The following is an 18,145-nucleotide window of genomic DNA, read 5'->3' as shown; positions in this document are numbered from 1 at the left end:
CATATAAAATGATAGGGCACTAAGAAATGTGGAGCAACAAAGGGACCCCTGAATGCATTGATTTCCACCAAGATTGCCACATTACAGGAAGCATGCAATCACACATTTGAGGTCCTTGATGAAAATTTGCTCGGACATTGCCAAGGTTGGAGAATTTTGTTACAAGGAGAGATTGTCGAGAGTGTAGCTGATATCTTTGGAAATAAGCAGAGGTTTTGTTTTAGGGAACAGCGGAAAACAGACATATTTTCTTCAGTGAAGAAGTGAATAGCCAGGGGATTAACGCTGAAGGTAATTGAGAGGAATGGAGGAAAATCTTTTTGGTGAGAGTGGTTGAGGAAAGGTGGTGGTGCTAAAACCTTCCATCATATTAAAAAAAATATCAGAAACATGGGAAGAGATATAACCTACAAGGCAACAAGCCAAAATGGAATAAGGATGAATAGTACTTTTATGGCCATCATGCAATGATGGGTCAACATGACCTTCCAGTAGGGTTGCCAACTGTCCCGTATTAGCCGGGACATCCCGTATTTTTTCTAAATTGGTTTGTCCCGTACGGGACCGCCCTTGTCCCGTATTAGGCCCGAGGGGGGGGGGGGGGGGGGGGGGGCGCTGTAGGCCCGGACACTGTAGGCCCGGGGTCCGCTGTAGGCCTGGACAATGTAGGCTAATGGAATGTGTTCGGGGAGCAGGGCCGAGTGTGTTTGCCAAACGGAGGTTACGTAGCAACCCGCCTCCCGGCCCGGGTGGCCGCCATTGATGGAGCGGGAGCACGTGGCCACTGGCTGGGTGAGGTCACGTGAGGCGCGGGCGGTGACGTCATCTTTTCTCCCTTATTTGGGAGTGAGAGATAGTTGGCAACCCTACCTTCCAGGGAAGTTTACAGGATGGCGGTGAGACTGTACCCAGAGTACAGTGTATAGATTTGGTGCCCATATTTAAGGAAGGTTATATTTGCACTAGAGGCAGTATAGAGAAGGTTCGCTAGTCAATTCCTGGACTGAAGTGGTTGACCTATGAAGAAAGGACAGTCATGTTGGGCCTATATCGGAGATTGCAAGACTGAGAAGAGATCTTATTTAAGTATACAAGATTCTGAGAGTGAAAACTGAGAAGATGTCTGCTCTAATGAGAGTGTCTGAAACCTGAGACCATCGTTGCAGATGAAGTTTAGTTTAGTTTATTGTCACGTGTACCGAGGTACAGTGAAAAGCTTTTGTTGCGTGCTAAGGGATTACCCATTTAAAATGGAGATGAGGAAGCATCTCTTATCTCAAATAACCATATTCCAGGGTGTCAAGGGATTTGGGAGAAAGCATGGTATATTGTTGTTGATGACAAGACTCGGTCTGTCATGATCCTATCCATTGGAAAGCAGGCTGAACCTGTTCCTTCTTCTGCTGCCTATGTTCTTGAATTCTAAATCTTAAATGACAAGTGTTTTAGATGTTGAAGTAAATTAAACACATCAAAAGTGGAAGCTCATAATTAAAATGTTAGATCATTTTCCTTCTTGGTAGAATTAGTAAAATAATTGCAGTGTGTTAAATTATCAATGTGTGTTGAAATAAAAAAAATAATCTACCCATGATACTGGCTTCTTCATCGTGCTCTAAGTAACCATCAAATGCAAACTCTTCCATTATGAGATGAATAGTTTTTTGCAAAAGATCGATAGGTTCTGAATTTGATGAATTTATTGCCTTTAGGTTGCCTTGAGCAGACATTGGGATGCATGCAGAAGGTATATTGTTATTTTCTGAAATTTCTGCAGGTGTGCTTGGAGTGGCTGTGAATGTTTTTAATTCGTTTCTAACAGCCACGGACTCCTGCTCAAACAAACATCTGTCAGACAATGGTATTTCTGCAACACTCTTAAAATCTACAACATTGTTAAGATTGTCAGTGGAAGGATCCGACCCAGAGTGTGTCTTGATCGAAGACTTTTCGTCATCGTTTCCATTGAGCTTAGGACTGGAAAAGCTCTGCGACTGAGAACCAATGCATTTAAAATCGCCTCCGCTGTCTTTACCAGAGTCCCTACATGAAATGACTGTAGATTCTGGGAAGAGGCTATTTAACTTTCCTCCACAAGTTCTCGGAAGAATGGTTACATGCTCCAGCGCAGGTAAGTGAAGAAGAACATCATCATCCACTGATGTGGTGGAAACGGCTGCAGAAAATGAATTTGCATCCTGGAGCTGATAAAAAATAGTGTGTGGTATATTTAGCTTGCTTTCAACCACTGGAGAAAGGCTTGCAGATGAACTCAGGTTGTTATTCGTTTGATTTAGCAAAGACTTCAAAGATGCTGCTGTGTGCATTGTTCTGTCCAAAGTCTCATTCTCAGAGTTCAAAAGGGATGTTTCCACAACGACATCATGTTCAATATCTTCAATAGGCATTGCCTCCTGTTTATTCTGGATTTCCTCTTTCGTCGTTTTAACAAACTCTTTGGACCCTGAACATTTATTTAATGCGTTTGTACTGTGGAAATAAGAACAAAATATATCATTTAGGAACAGGGTGTAAAACATAATTTATAATTTTGACATCCACAAAATATGCACGTTTTATAAAATAGATTGCTTATTTTACAGCACCTAGTAATTTCTTCAAATTCTGTGTGTTAAGGTTCTGAATTATTGCAGTAATGTAAGATGCTGGAATAAGCAATGGGAAGAAATGAGTGCATATTCAGTGGGAAATTATCAATATAAAAAATATTTCAGTTATTTAACCAAAACCTTCAGCACTCTTGGAAATATTGGGAGGAATAGTGAGGGTTACCTTCTTCAGAAACAGCATCACATACCTCATGACTGTGGAAGCCTGTTGTTTTAAATTATGTACCTGTGAAGATATCCTTGATGGCGTCTAGAAATATCACAAATTACATATATATATGCCACCATTTTCTAAACTATGCCTTAATGGCACTTGAAAAATTAAAACATTTCACAAAATCACAAAATATATACGTTTAGCATGAAATGATATTAAAAGAAAATGAATAGTAACAAACAAAAGACAAGGAAATAAATTATATTGATCATAATGAGGTATTTTTCAAATAAGCATTGTTCTCATTGATACTTCAACAACTAATAGCTGTAGATTCTATTCAATTTTCTGAATGAATTTAGTTTACCAATTTTTCTGAGTGAATTTAGTTAATTGGTTCAATAAATGTGTCTTTATTTGTAAGGCACATTTTTACACTCAAAATTGCCTGACAGCATTAACAAAAGCATTCAAATTTGAAAAGATAATTTTCTGAAGCCTTGAAAAATGGATAATTGAAAAACTACTTTTTAAAACATAATTTGCAAAACTGTAGTTTAGTTTAGAGATCCAGCATGGAAACAGGCCCTTCGGCCCACCGAGTCCACGCCGACCAGCGATTACCTGTTCTGGCTATTTCTGCGTTATCTCAATTTCTCATCCACTCCCTACACGTTAAGGGGATTTTTCTTTCCACACACAGGATGATTAATCTACAAAGCCGTTCATCTTTGGGATGTGGGAGGAAACTGGGAGATAATGTGCAAACTGCACATAGACAGCACCTGAGGTCAAGAGAGAACCCAAGAAAAAAACAAAAATGCTGGAGTAACTCAGTGGAACAGGCACCATCTGTTGGAATTCTCCGTGGAACAGGCACGGCCAAGGAATTCCTTCTATCCAGAGATGCTGCCTGTTCTACTGAGTTACTCCAGCATTTTGTGTCTATCTTTGGTGTAAACCAGCATTTGCAATTCCTTCCCACACAGGATAGAACTCAGGTCTTTGGTGCTGTGAGCTAAACTTTTTCTGACATTCCCACCCAATCTTCACTATGGAAATGAATATATTTTATCACTCTGTTACCAAGGAGGAATGTTCTGGAGCATTGGCATGCGTTAAAAAAACATGGATAAAGCTGAACAATGGGAAGAGATTGTTAAGAGCTGCAGCATGGAAACAGGCCCTTCGGCCCACCGAGTCCATGCCGATCGACCCATTCACACTAGCTCTATGTTAACCTATTTCTGTGCAACTACTATTTGTTGTTATAGGTCATAATTCTGAAACCATGCCCCCCCCCCCCACCCACACTCCCCACCATTTTACCTAATGTGGACAATTTAGTTTTTAGTTTAGAGATACCGCAGGGAAACAGGCCCTTCGGCCCACTGAGTCCATGCTAACCATCGATCACCCATTCACATTAGTTGTCTGTTAACCCATTTCCGCATCAACTCCCTGCACACCAGGGGGAATTTACAAAGGCCAATTAACCTACAAGCCCACAGATATCTGTGATGTGAGGGGATATTGGAGTACCGCGAGGAAACCCAGGTGATCACAAGGAGAACGTACAAACGTCACACAGACTCCACCCGAGGTGCGGATCGAAGTCGGGTCTCTGGCGCAGTGAGGCGGTAGCTCGACCAGCTGCGCCACTGCGCCGCTCAATTCCATCTGAATATTGAATATATTTAATATTAAATCTGTCACCAACAGCTGACCTGAATACAAAGTCCAACACTCTAAGGAGATTTACTGAATGAAAGCATTACCTTGTTTTCTCTTTGCTCTGTGTAAGGATTATAGGTTTGAAATGGGTGGCTGGGGAAGTGAAGGCCTCTGGAAGTTTGGAAGGGGACTTGGTGTTTACGGTAACCTGACAAGGAATTGGGCCCTTGACTGCAGTCAGCTTACTGTCAACAGCAAGAGGTACAAATCCTATAAAATAATGAATGGAAAAGAAAGAAAATTCAATGATAATGCTTTTACTGGTTGATGTCAAAATGCCCACTGCCCCAATAATGACCAGTACCTAATCTGGATGATTCTTGGACAAATGTTGCATTTTCCAGTGAAGAATACGAATGTTCTAATTTCTCAGTTTTGTAATTGAGTCCATTGACAGTCATTTCCTTCCTGTGGAAGTTCTAATTGAGGGAAAGGAAATTAACGGACAGTTGTGAATCTGCATGTTATTTTACCAATGGTACGAAGTGCACAAATGAATGGAACACACAGACTCAAAAACTAAAGGCACAAACCATCGCAACAAAAAGATGCAATGCTGGTGTCGTAAAGATGAACACAAAGGCAACAGTGGTCACAAGACGTTTGACGTTGAACAGTAATATTTTTGGAAGAACAAAAGGCCATAAGGTAATGTGCAATTCAGGAATGCTTAATTTCTTCTGCAATGTTTTACTTTAGAAAATTTGCAAATGTTTAAAAAAAAAATATTACCTCCAATTGACGGGCTGAATTTTTCTGAACTAAATGATCTCATACTTACTTCATGCAGATCGCCTGAGACCAATGTGCAGCACAATGCCACTTTGAGTCTCTAACTCCATATCCTGGATGGGTGCATTTGGCCACACTTACCTTAGCCAGGACATTACTGGCTTTACCATTGCACTAAACGATATTCCCTTATCGTGTATCTACCTCGACACTGTAAATGGCTCGATTGTAAATCATGCAAAGGTGCTCCCCGACTTACGACGCCTCGACTTACGATATTTTGACTTTGCGATGCTGCAAACGGCAGCGACCCGTAGCTTAGATTTAATTAATTTTTTTTAGATTTAGAGATACAGCGCAGAAACAGGCCCTTCGGCCCACCGGGTCCGCGCCGCCCAGCGATCCCCGCACATTAACACCAGGGACAATTTTTTTTTTTACATTTGCCCAGCCAATTAACCTAGAAACCCGCACGTCTTTGGAGTGTGGAAGGAAACCGAAGATCTCGGAGAAAGCCCACGCAGGTCACGGGGAGAATGTACAAACCCCGTACAGACGGCGCCCGTAGTCAGGATCGAACCTGAGTCTCCGGCGCTGCATTCACTGTAAGGCAGCAACTCTACCGCTGCGCCACCGTTCCACAGCTCGCTTCCGGCCACGTGATCAGGTGTATTCAATACATTTCGACTTACCATACGTTCGGTTTGTGGTGGGTTTCCCAGAACGTAACCCCATCGTACGTTGAGGAGCACCTGTACTGTATTTCCGCTGACTGGTTTTAGCACGCAACAAAATCTTTCCACTGTACCTCGGTACATGTGACAATAAACGAAACTAAACTAAACTAAACAAACCCTGCCTACGAAAGTGCCAAAGGAATGCTTTGACAATTGACCAGTCGGCTCGTTAAAAAGCTGGTTGCTAGAATGTCATCCGCAGTTGGTAGAACTGTTTTAAAACTGGGACGGTGCTGGATAGGAACGCAAAGCCACTGTTACTGATTTCTCGGTGCGGGAATGTTTTTGAATTTGCTCACAAATCAGAAACATTAAAAATCTTCCAATCTATTGAAAATGAATAAGGATACAAAGGATATATCAAAAATGCTTACAATTCAAAAAAATCAAAAAATTCTTTGTAAACTGAAAATTAATTAAAGCATACCTTAGTCCCAGATAGACATCCCTCTGTTCAGAAGAATGGAAATATTCCTTTGCCATGTAGGTTTGCTTGGACAGATTCCCTGAGTCTAAGTGCTGGCCACTACTCCGCTCTAATGGTACAGCAGAATCAGGAAACAGTGGGTGCCCAGCTTCCAGTAAGGTCCGCAATTCTACAATTGCTTTTGTATAGGGGGGTGCTGAGCCTGGCGGCACTTATGTAGACGAAAAGCCAGAGAGTCGCATAGCATGGAAACATGCTCGACAGCCCAACTCGTCCTTGCTGGCCAAGATGCCCACTGCCCCACTAATGATCAGTGCCTAATCTGGATGATTCTTGGATGAATGTTGCATTTTCCAGTGAAGAAGAAGAATGTTCTAATTTCTCAGTTTTGTAATTGAGTCCATTGATAGGTGGATGCAAGCAATCTAAGCAAGTCCCATTTGCTTGCTTTTGGCCCATACCCTTCTAAATCTTTCTGTACATAGATAATAAGGCATAGGAGTGGAATTAGGCTATTCGGTCCATCGAGTTTGCTCCACCATTCAATCCTGGCTGATCTATTTTCCCCCCTCAACCCCATTTTCCTGCCTTCTCTCCATAACCTTTGACGCCCTTACTAATCAAGAACCTATCAATCTCTGCTTTAAAAATACCCAATGACTTGGCCTCCACATGGCATTCACTGCCATCGGTAGCAATGAATTCCACACATTAACCACCCTCTGACTAAAGGCATTCCTCCTCATTCCCATTTGTCCTTTTATGCTGTGGCTGTGCCCTTTGGTCCTAGACTCTTCCACTACAGGAGACGTCCTCTCCACATACACCCTTTCTAGGGCTTTCATTATTCAGTAGGTTAAAATGTGATCCTGCCTCATCCTTCTAAAACTCCAGCACTTATCGAGCCATCAAACGCTCCTCATACAATAACCCAATTATCCCCAGGAACATTCACCTCTTGACCCTCTCCAATGGCAACACGTCCTTCCTCAGATATAGGACCCAAAACTGCTCACACTGTGACAAATGTGGCCTGACCAGTACTTTATAAAGCCTCAACATTACCTCCTTGCTTCTATGTTCCAGTCGCTCAAAATGAATACTAAAGTTGCATTTGCCTTCCTTACCATTGACTCAACCTGTAATTAACCTTCTGGGAATTATGTACCAGCACCCCCGAGTTCCCCTTGCACCTCAAATTTATGAATCCTCTCCCCATTTAGAAAAGAGTCTACACTTTTATTCTTTCTATCAAACCGCACAACCATACACTTGCTATGCTGTATTTCATTTGTCACTTTTTTGTCCATTATCCCACCTGTCCAAGTGCCCTCCCCCCAGTAGGGTCTTTACATATTGCCTGAGGAAACGTTCCGGAACACACCTGACAAATTCTGATGTGAGGTAATTTGGAACTCTTGTCACATCCCCACATAATCCAGGTCATTACGATTAATGGGATCAATGAGGAGAAGCTGTTAATCAAATCAACAGCGGATAAAGTTTTGCTGTATACGATCCCAGCTCTGTTGCAAGATGAGTGTCCTGCTTGCCACTGTAAAGCTTAAAAGCCAGTGGTAGAGTGAAGCTAAATGCAAATTGGAGGAACATATTTCGCTTGGGCAGCTTACAGCCCAGTGGTATGGGGCTGATTTCCCTAACTTCAAGTAGCCTCGGCATTCCCTCTCTCTCTATCCATCCCCCACCAAAGTCGCACCAGCTTCTCGTTTTCACCCAACAAACAGCTACCAATGGCCTGTTTCCTTTATCATCGTTACTTTTTTGCATTTCTTTCATTCATTTGTTCTATATCTCTCTACATCACCGTCTATATCTCCATTTCCTTCCTGATTAAATATGCCTTATTATCTATGTAAGGCATAGGAGTGGAATTAGGCTATTCGGTCCATCGAGTTTGCTCCACCGTGAATTTCAGTCTGAAGAAGGGGTTTGACCCGAAAAGTCACCCATTCCCTTTATCCAGAGATGCTGCCTGTCCCGCCGAGTTACTCCAGCTTTTTTTTGTCGACCTTTGGTTTAAACCAGCATCTGCAGTTTCTTCCTACACTGTAAAGCATTGCCTTAATGTGAAGCATTACCACTTGCCTGGGCTGAGGTAGCAGCAAAGGTCAACAATGTGTCTACTGCTCACTGGACTTCATTAGAACTTAACATTAATCACATATAGGGAAAAAAAAATGCAGATGCTGATTTAAATTGAAGGTAGACACAAAATGCTGGAGTAACTCAACGGGTCAGGCAGCATCTCTGGAGAGAAGGGATGGGTGACGTTCCGTGTCGAGACCCGAAACGTCACCCATTCTTTCTCTCCAGAGATGCTGCCTGACCCACTGGGTTACTCCAGCATTGTGTGTTTAACATTAACCACTCCATACAAAGTAAAACATGTTAACTCTTTTCCAGAGTATTGCACATGACACATTTCTAGCCCCCTGCTCTTAGGGGCACAGACTATTTCTAAAGATGCATCAGCCCCATCACCAGGAATATGATGGTACTGCAATATTTTAATAAACATGAACAATTTAGATGTTGATTGTACCTGACTCGGCAATAAGGGAGTGCACGTAAACTGAGGACCAGACTCCAGTGAATGAGCATTAATACACACGTAGGTAAACGTGCACAGGTAAAATTGTACCCGGTGAGCAGGGCAGCCAGGAGTGTTCATGGCGAGTGGGACCAAGCCTCCAGTAGGCCTGGCTCACCCGCTGTGGACATCAGACCTGCCTGGCAGCCCCGGCTCACCCACCGAGAGCGAGGAGGGCCATCCAGGAGCAAGGAGGGCCCTTGAGGAGTGAGGAGGGCCATCCGGGAGCGAGGAGGGCCCTTGAGGGGTGAGGAGGGCCATCGAAAGCTCCCGGAAAGCGCCGTGGAACTATCCACGAGAGGACCCAGTGGCGGACAGTCAGACAGGCCCGCGGTGGGTGCCGGAGGTCGGACGAGAACATGCCGCCGAGAACAAAGAGGGACCCGCGTGGTGGGACCACCGAAGGAACAAAGAGGGACCTGCGTGGTGGGGCCACCGACAGAACAAAGAGGGACCTGCGTGGTGGGGCCACTGACAGAACAAAGAGGGACCTGTGTGGTGGGGCCACCGACAGAACAAAGAGGGACCTGCGTGGTGGGGCCACCGACAGAACAAAGAGGGACCTGCGTGGTGGGGCCACCGACAGAACAAAGAGGGACCTGCGTGGTGAGGCCACTGACAGAACAAAGAGGGACCTGTGTGGTGGGGCCACTCAGAGAACATAGAGGGACTATTGGGGGGTAGACACAAAATGCTTGAGTAACTCAGCAGGTCAGGCAGCATCTCCGGAGAGAAGGAATGGGTGACGTTTCGGGTCGAGACCCTTCTTCAGACTGAGTGACTCTTGACCCGAAACGTCACCCATTCCTTCTCTCCTGAGATGCTGCCTGACCTGCTGAGTTACTCCAGCATTTTGTGAAAAAATACCTTCGATTTATACCAGCATCTGCAGTTATTTTCTTATATAATCAATCATAGGCATCCAGATGCAAGGATCCACTCACCCACATTTTATTCTGGTTGCCATAGATGGAGGAGGAGGAGGGGGTTAGATTTAGAAATGCAGCATGGAAACAGGCCCTTCGACCCACTGGGTCCGCGCCGCCCAACATATTCTACACCCACTAGGGACAATATTTTTACATTTACCAAGCCAATTAACCTACAAACGTGTACGTCTTTGGAGTGTGGGTGGAAACTGAAGATCTCGGAGAAAACCCACTCAGGTCATGGGGAGAACGTACAAACTCCGTACAGACAGCACCCTTAGTCGGGATCGAACCCGGGTCTCCGGCGCTGCATTCGCTGTAAGGCAGCAACTCTACCGCTGCGCCACCGTGACTAATGTAATGGTTGTGGTCTACCGCAGATAAAGTCAACACCAAGGCTACCAGCTCCTCCCAGTGGCTGAACAGTTGAAATAAGTAAGTAGGAAGGAACTGCAGATGCTGGTTTTAACCAAAGATAGACACAAAAAGCTGGAGTAACTCAGTAGGTCAGACAGCATCTCTGGAGAAAAGGAATAGGTGTCCTTTCGGGTCGAGTCCCTTCTTCTTCAGACTGAGAGTCAGGTGGCTCTGACTCTCAATCTGAAGAAGGCTCTCGACCCAAAAAGTCACCTATCCCTTCACTGCAAAGATGCTGTCTGACCCACTGAGTTACTCACTCCAGCATTTGGTGTTTATCTAAGGTTGAAATAAATAAATAGGTTGCTCTTACATGGAGCAACATGAGTGGCAGGAGGTTTTTGTGTAAAGATGGGTGCGGACAAAACTGCGGAAAAAGCTGCACGAGGTTCCACAAGCCCCGACCCGAGGTAAATCACAGGCGTGGGGGAGCTGAGACCCCCTCTCCCCCCAGATGCAGATGCTTGATCGCCCCAACAAGGAAGGCTCGCCGCCGGCTACAGGAGTCAAGAACGTCCCGTCAACGGAAGGTTCGAGGCCCCCAACCGCTGGAGGACAAAGAAGGGGGAGCTTGAACTTTTTTTCGCCTTCCATCACAATGAGGAATGTGGAGGAGTCACTGTGGTGGATGTTCATGTTAAAATGTAGTTTGTGTGTCCTGTTGCTTTTTATTGTTATGACTGTATGGCAAATGAAGTTGCTCGTATGATGCAAAACATACTTTGCCAATAAAGTATTATTGTGATTGTGTGATTGTGATTGATGCACTGCTAAATGCATAGACACTGAGAATGCATGAAGGCAGAAAACACGATCAATTGTGCAGCAAAAGATTAGGGGATCATAATCTGCTCGATGTGGGAGCCTCAGTTGCCTGCCACCGACCTTCATCTATTTACCCATTTGTGGCTTGGCAGCCAAATGATATAAATGACTTGTTCCTTTGTACTTTTAGTGGTAAAGTAGTCAAGCACAGCAGGAGATAAAATACCCTTCGGAATCAACATTTCAAGTTGTTCTAATTGCTACACTATAACGAGGCAATTGGAGAATAATTCTTGCAATTAACAGTTATTATGGGATGGATCAGGAAACGCCTGTCCCACCCTCTTCCTGCTCCTTTTTAAATTTAATTTTAATTTATGCTGATTTCGCTAGCTCCAGAGAAACCCAACTCGTTTATTTATTTAAGCCTTTTGTTTGCTTGAAAGATGATAATGTTTTCCGTTACTGGATTTAATCAGGAAGGAGCTCAGAAACTTGAATGCATGCAGCCTTACTTCCCTATGATCGTGTAAGAAAATAACTGCAGATGTCTGAACATCAGTCTGAAGAAGGGTCTCGACCCGAAACGTCACCCGTTCCTTCTCTCCTGAGATGCTGCCTGACCCGCTGAGTTACTCCAGCATTTTGTGAATAAATACCTACTTCCTTATGATGTTACTTCTCAAAACACTGCAGCAGAATCCATCTTTAATAACCACCCCAGATTGAATTCCATATTCTCCCTGTCTACAATGCCTCACAGCGCCAGAGGCCCGGGTTCGATCCTGCCTACGGGCGCTGTCTGTGTGGAGCTTGTACGTTCACTCTGTGACCGTGTGAGTTTTCTCCAGGTGCCCTGGTTTCCTCCCACATTGCCAGTTTGTAGGTGAATTGGGTTCTGTAAATTGCCCCGTGTGTGTGGGATGCGAAAGTAGGATAACATAGAACTAGTGTATGGGTGATTGATGGTCGGTGTAGACACGGTGGGCTGAATGACCTGTATCCATACTACATTTCTAAAGTCTCCAAACTAAACTAAACTAAATTGCACTGATGTACAGAGGACGCCACAAATGCTCAGTGGTGTTCAGAGATTTATTTTAGAGATACAGCGCGGAAACAGGCCCTTCGGCCCACTGGGTCCGCGCCGACCAGCGATCCCCGCACACTAACACTATCCTACACCCACTAGGGACAATTGTTACATTTATCAAGCCAATTAACCTACAAACTTGTATGTCTTTGGAGTGAGGGAGGTAACCGAAGATCTCGGAGAAAACCCATGCAGGTCACGGGGAGAACGTACAAACTCCGTACAGACAGCAACCGTAGTTGGGATCGAACCTGGGTCTCCGGCGCTGCATTCGCTGTGAGGCAGCAACTCTACCGCTGCGCCACCGTGCCGCCTTTTGAGATGTGAAATGCATATTTGAATCCACCTCTGGAATTTTTGAAAAGTGCGTTCAAATCCTATTCCATTCCCACGTGCAACTACAAGTTTTGTTAACCTGAGTGAAGCTTGCATGACTTTCAGGGGACCTGCTCAAGCAATGCCAAGGTGCTGCAGGAGACCCATCTCATCAACCCTCCAGTATACCCAACATGGCAGTGAACATGCCAGACCCATGAGCCTTGTGCCTATTGTCATCCAGTTCCTTTCAACTGCAGAACCAGCACATGGCCATAGTTGCTGATCAGGTTTGCTCTCAATCAGGTTCGGCAACTTGAACGTCCAGGAGCGGATAAGACTGCAAAAGGTTGTGAACACTGCCCAGTCCATCACCGGCTCTGACCTCCACACCATCAAAGGGATTTATTGGAGTAGCAGACTCAAAAAGGCAGCCAGCATCACCAGACACCCACACCACCCTGGCCACACTCTCATTTCACCCCTGCCATCGGGAAGAAGGTACAGGAGCCTGAAAACTGTAACGTCCAGGGTCAGGAACAGTTTCTTTCCCACAGCCATCAGGCTATTGAACACCACAACCTCAAATAAGCTCTGAACTACAATAGACTATTATTAGTATTATTATTATTATTATTATTATTATTATTATTATTATTATTATTATTATTATTATTATTATTATTATTATTATTATTATTATTATTATTATTATTATTATTATTATTATTATTATTATTATTATTATTATTTACAGTGTACGATGTTTACATATTCTGTTGTGCTGCAGCAAGTAAGAATTTCATTGTTCTATCTGGGACAGATGACAATAAGACACTCCTGACTCTTGATCTTGACAAACTATCTCTTCCAGCATCCTTCCCCCCATCCTACCCAGATACCTGGCCAAGTCCACTCTTGCTGCTTTTATTTGTGCTCTGCACTGGTGTAAGCTTTGTGTTAAGAGTTCCTGCAAATTCCACAAACCAAGCCCATGAATTAACAGGTTGAGAGAGGTGCAGATCAAGGTCTGGGCCACTTGAAGATCTCACCCATCAGGTTGCCAGCGGTACTGCAGCTGTAGTTGGGACTAAGAGCCTCCAAAGTAACGTCTATGTCCTCGATTTCACGATTGCAATTGCTGCCCTGGTGACTGAAAACTACAATGAAAACTGTGCAAGATTAATCAGATGGTGTGTTTCTTATGGGTTTATTTGCGATTTTTACTGGAATGGATGAAGCGTTTTAACATTTTCTTTCTTTGTCTCAGAGCTCCGGTGACCAGGGATTGATTCTAACCTCTGGTGCTGTCTGAGTGGAGTTTGCATGTTCTCACTGTGGCTGTGTGAAGCCCCCGTTGCTTCCCCCATTCGAGACGGGTAATTGGTTGCTGTGAATGATCTCGAGCGCAGCAGGCTGGTCAAGGGAATCAGGGACGTGTTGGTGTGTAAGGAGGCAGTGGAGGCCAGTTCGTTGGATGCTTTCAAGAGAGAGCTGGATAGAGCTCTTAAGGATAGCGGAGTGAGGGGGTATGGGGAGAAGGCAGGAACGGGGTACTGATTGATAGTGATCAGCCATGATCGCATTGAATGGCGGTGCTGGCTCGAAGGGCTGAATGGCCTACTCCTGCACCTATTGTCTATTGTCTATTGTCTATTGATAAAGTAGAGGGAAAGTGTGGGAGTCCAGACTTGATGGAATTGCTCTGAGTCCTCGCATTGACCACATGGTCTTCCACAGCATCACAAAATAAACAGACGGCAAATAAAGGATCAACATGACTACAATCAACATCTACAGTTTCACTGTGAGCTGTGATTAATGCTCCAATATCTCTCACAAGGCGAGAGAGGAAGCTTTAAACCCCTGTCCCACAGGGGACTTTTTAGGCGACTACAGGCGACTAGGCTCTCACCACACGGTCGCCGGGGTGTCGCCTGTACGGTCGTGAGTCGTCTCCAAAGAGTCGTAGCGCTTTTCTGGTCGCGCTGGATTTTGAAATGTTTAAACATTTTCGGCGACTGTTGGTTTGACGCCAATGAGCATAGCTTGACGTCTCCTGACGTTGGCGCTGTCGTAGGTTGTCGCCGGTGCTGACTTCGGTGAATTCCATTGGCGACTACCTACGTCAACCGGCGACAGGTACCGGCGTCAAAATCCGAGGCCAAAATGATGTGAATGGTCTTCCATTGTCGCCGACAGGGTCTTAGCTTGTCATGGGTAGACGTGGGTTGACTTCAGTTGTCGTAGGTTGTTGCCTGTGTGGTCGTAGGTTGTCGTAGGTGCGGTCGTAGGTGGACGTCCTAAGTCGCGACAATTGGGTCGCCGGTTGTCGGTAGCTTGCCGTATTTTGAAGTCGATTAGGTGGTAGGTTGTATAAGAAAATAACTGCAGATGCTGGTACAAACCAAAGGTATTTATTCACAAAATGCTGGAGTAACTCAGCAGGTCAGGCAGCATCTCGGGAGAGAAGGAATGGGTGACGTTTCGGGTCGAGACCCTTCTTCAGACTGATGTCAGGGGGGCGGGACAAAGGAAAGATATAGGTGGAGACAGGAAGATAGAGGAAGATCTGGGAAGGAGGAGGAGAAGAGAGGGACAGAGGAACTATCTAAGGTTGGAGAAGTCGATGTTCATACCACTGGGCTGCAAGCTGCCCAGGCGTTGTTGTCGCTTGTCATAGATATTGTCGTGGGAGGGTCCGGTTGCCGGTTTCTCGGCGACCTGCTACGACTATGACAGTCGCCGGCAGTCACCTAAAAAAACGCCTAAGTGGGACAAGCCCCTTACATTCCTTTCTGATAACAATTGCTCTCAATCAGGCTCCTCCCACCATCTGTCACTCAGACAGCACACAGTTGCATTAAATCTGGAGCTCCTTTGAAAGATTCATAAATTTGCCTTCAATACATCATTCATAACCGATCTGCATATTTATGCAATCATTGAAACCCGTGCTTTGTAAGATGGCTTTGATTTATGCTGCAATTACTCGCTACCATGGGAATTGCAAGGAATCCTCCTTCCTTTCCGGGACAGGTGGTGCATTGTGGTGAGAGCAGATTTGTGCGTGGGAAGAGATTCTTTCACTTTTAAGTAAGCACAAATCAGCCTCCTTGGCACGGACAACGTAATGGATGTGGAAGATTTACACCCCTCTCACGAGCAGTACTAATTTTGGCTTCATCTTCAATCTTATCCTGTTTTCTAACACACCTTCCTGCTGCCACCAAACACAAGGCATCTATATACTAAAACTCTCGTTTGTTATCTTATTTGTGACTGAACTTCAGCCAAAACGGTACAGGGACAATTTTAGGCCCACCTTACTCACCACTGTCACTTTAGTGATAATGCAAGTAGTTTCATTGAAATCGGTCTTATATTAAAAGGAGGGGAGGGGGAGGAGGGAGGAGGGAGAGGGGATGGGGGAGGAGGGAGAGGGGAGGGGGGGTTGAGGGGAGGGGGGGAGGACAGGGTGCTGCACCAATGCAGGAGAGGTTTGGGCCCAACTTGGTCTTAGGAAACTAATTGTGGATATGTTTCAAACAGTATTGCTTTCTCTAAATTATGAAATTCAGTATTAGAGTGTGGTCCAAAGAGAAGTGTACATTCTCAACAAGCAGCCAGGACTGAAGTGCTGGAGATACAAGCAACTGCAGATGCTGGTTTACAAAAAAAATCCAAGTGGTGGAGTAACACAGCAGGTCAGGTGGCATCTCTAGAGGATTTTGATTTGTGACCCTTCTTCAAACTGATTGGAGTGGAGTTGGGGGGGCAGGAGTGAAACGAAACTTTCAACTGATAGGTGGAAATAGGAGACACAAGGAAAAGGATAAGGAGAGGAGAGGAGTGAAATGCAAAGCCAGAGGGAGCGATATATATAGAAAGGTACGGGGGGGGGGGGGGGGCGGAAATGGGAAGGGATAAATGTGTGCGCATCAGGGTGGGACATAGGTAAGAGAGGGGGAAAAGAGGGGGAGGGGGGTACCTAAAATTGGAGGATTCAATGTCTATAGCATTGGGTTGTAAGCTACCTAAGCGGAAGAAACATAGAAAATAGAAAATAGGTGCAGGAGGAGGCCATTTCCCCCTTCGAGCCAGCACCGCCATTCATTGTGATCATGGCTGATCATCCACAATCAGTAACCCATGCCTGCCTTCTCCCCATATCCCTTGATACCACTAGCCACTAGAGCTTTATCTAACTCTCTTTTAAACCCATCCAGTGAATTGGCCTCCACTGCCCTCTGTGGCAGCGAATTCCACAAATTCACAACTCTCAGGGTGAAAAGGTTTCTTCTCACCTCAGTTTTAAATGACCTTCCGTTTATTCTTAGACTGTGTGGCCCCTGGTTCTGGACTCCCCCAACATTGGGAACATGGGGATGAGGTGCTGTTCTTCCACTTTGTGTGTGGTCTCACTCTGGCAACGGAAGAGCCCCAGGACAGAACCGTTGGTACGAGAATGTTGGGGGAGTTAAAATGGTGAGCAACCAGGAGAACCTGCATGCAAGGCAGACGCAAGCGTTTGGCAAAACAGTCACCTAGTCTGTGCTTGGGCTCGCCAATGTTAAAGGGGCAACATCGGGAGCAGCGTATGCAGTAGATGAAGATGGAGAGTTCATTGTGAACCTCTGTCCCACCTGGATAGGCTGCTGGGGTCCCTGGATGGAGGTGAGGGAAGTGTAGAGACAGGTCTTACATTTCCTGCAGTTGGAGGGAAAAGTTCTCAGGGAGAGGGAAGGGTTTGGGTGGGAATGAAACAAGGAGTTGCGGATGGAGTGGTCTCCACAGAGAGTGGAAAGCAGAAAGGATGGTCGTTTTTGTTCCTGGACTGTGCGATCTGCCAATGATTGATGCTGATAGAATTCTATCATTGGAAATGAGCTGAGAATTAGGCTGTACAGGCCCACGATTTCCTGATCTCTGCTGTGGTAATAATCCTGCCTGACGCAGCAAGCGTAATGGCTGACAGGGAAACTGATGCAAGTACATATGCTCCCGGAGCACAACATAATCCTCGCCATATTAAACCATAAAACCATTAGCTCGCACAAACTCTCTATCCAAGGACGACACAAAAAGCTGGAGTAACTCAGCAGGACAGGCAGCATCTCTGGAGAGAAGGAATGGGTGACGTTTTGGGTCGAGACCCTTCTTCAGTGTAAACCAGTATCTGTGGTTCCTTCCTACACATCTCTGTCCAAGGAGCTGTGCTACAGAGTGGAAGATGAACACCAAACTGGTGACGTTGATATCTACTTGGTTATCGAGTGGTAGTTCTACTCAATAACCAAAGTCTGTAGTCTCTTTTTTGCTCTGGTTTATTTTCACCCACATGTTTAGACCGTAATGTTGTATCCTTATTGTTTTGATGTGTTTATGCTTTATTCTTAATTGTTAACTGTATGTTTGTTTGTGTTGTCATTTGTGAGCGGAGCACCAAGGCACATTCCTTGTATATGCATACTTGGCCAATAAACTCATTCATTCATTCATTCATTCTGGATTTAGTGTTGTCCAATGAACCAGATTTGATAAGAGAACTCGAGATAAAGGAACCGCTTGGAGGTAGTGATCATAATATTATTCGTT

At 45.0% G+C, this 18,145-nt stretch overlaps 1 protein-coding gene across 3 annotated transcripts in view; it reads right to left on the bottom strand.

Annotated features, from left to right (window-relative positions):
* Positions 1-18,145, bottom strand: part of kndc1 (kinase non-catalytic C-lobe domain containing 1) — a 197,380-nt gene that overhangs the window by 65,779 nt on the left and 113,456 nt on the right. For all 3 annotated transcript variants that reach the window (XM_078413701.1, XM_078413703.1, XM_078413702.1), the window contains exons 12-14: positions 4,826-4,940; positions 4,566-4,731; positions 1,589-2,490 (exon numbers count right to left, since the gene is read on the bottom strand). In XM_078413701.1, the coding sequence (XP_078269827.1) occupies positions 1,589-2,490; positions 4,566-4,731; positions 4,826-4,940 (1,183 nt within the window). The remainder of the gene's footprint in view (positions 1-1,588; positions 2,491-4,565; positions 4,732-4,825; positions 4,941-18,145) is intronic.

The sequence above is a fragment of the Rhinoraja longicauda genome, chromosome 16, assembly GCF_053455715.1.
Source record: "Rhinoraja longicauda isolate Sanriku21f chromosome 16, sRhiLon1.1, whole genome shotgun sequence".
NCBI lineage: Eukaryota > Metazoa > Chordata > Chondrichthyes > Rajiformes > Arhynchobatidae > Rhinoraja > Rhinoraja longicauda.
The sequence above is the reverse complement of the archived record's forward strand: the minus strand, read 5'-3'. Positions and strand labels throughout refer to the sequence as shown.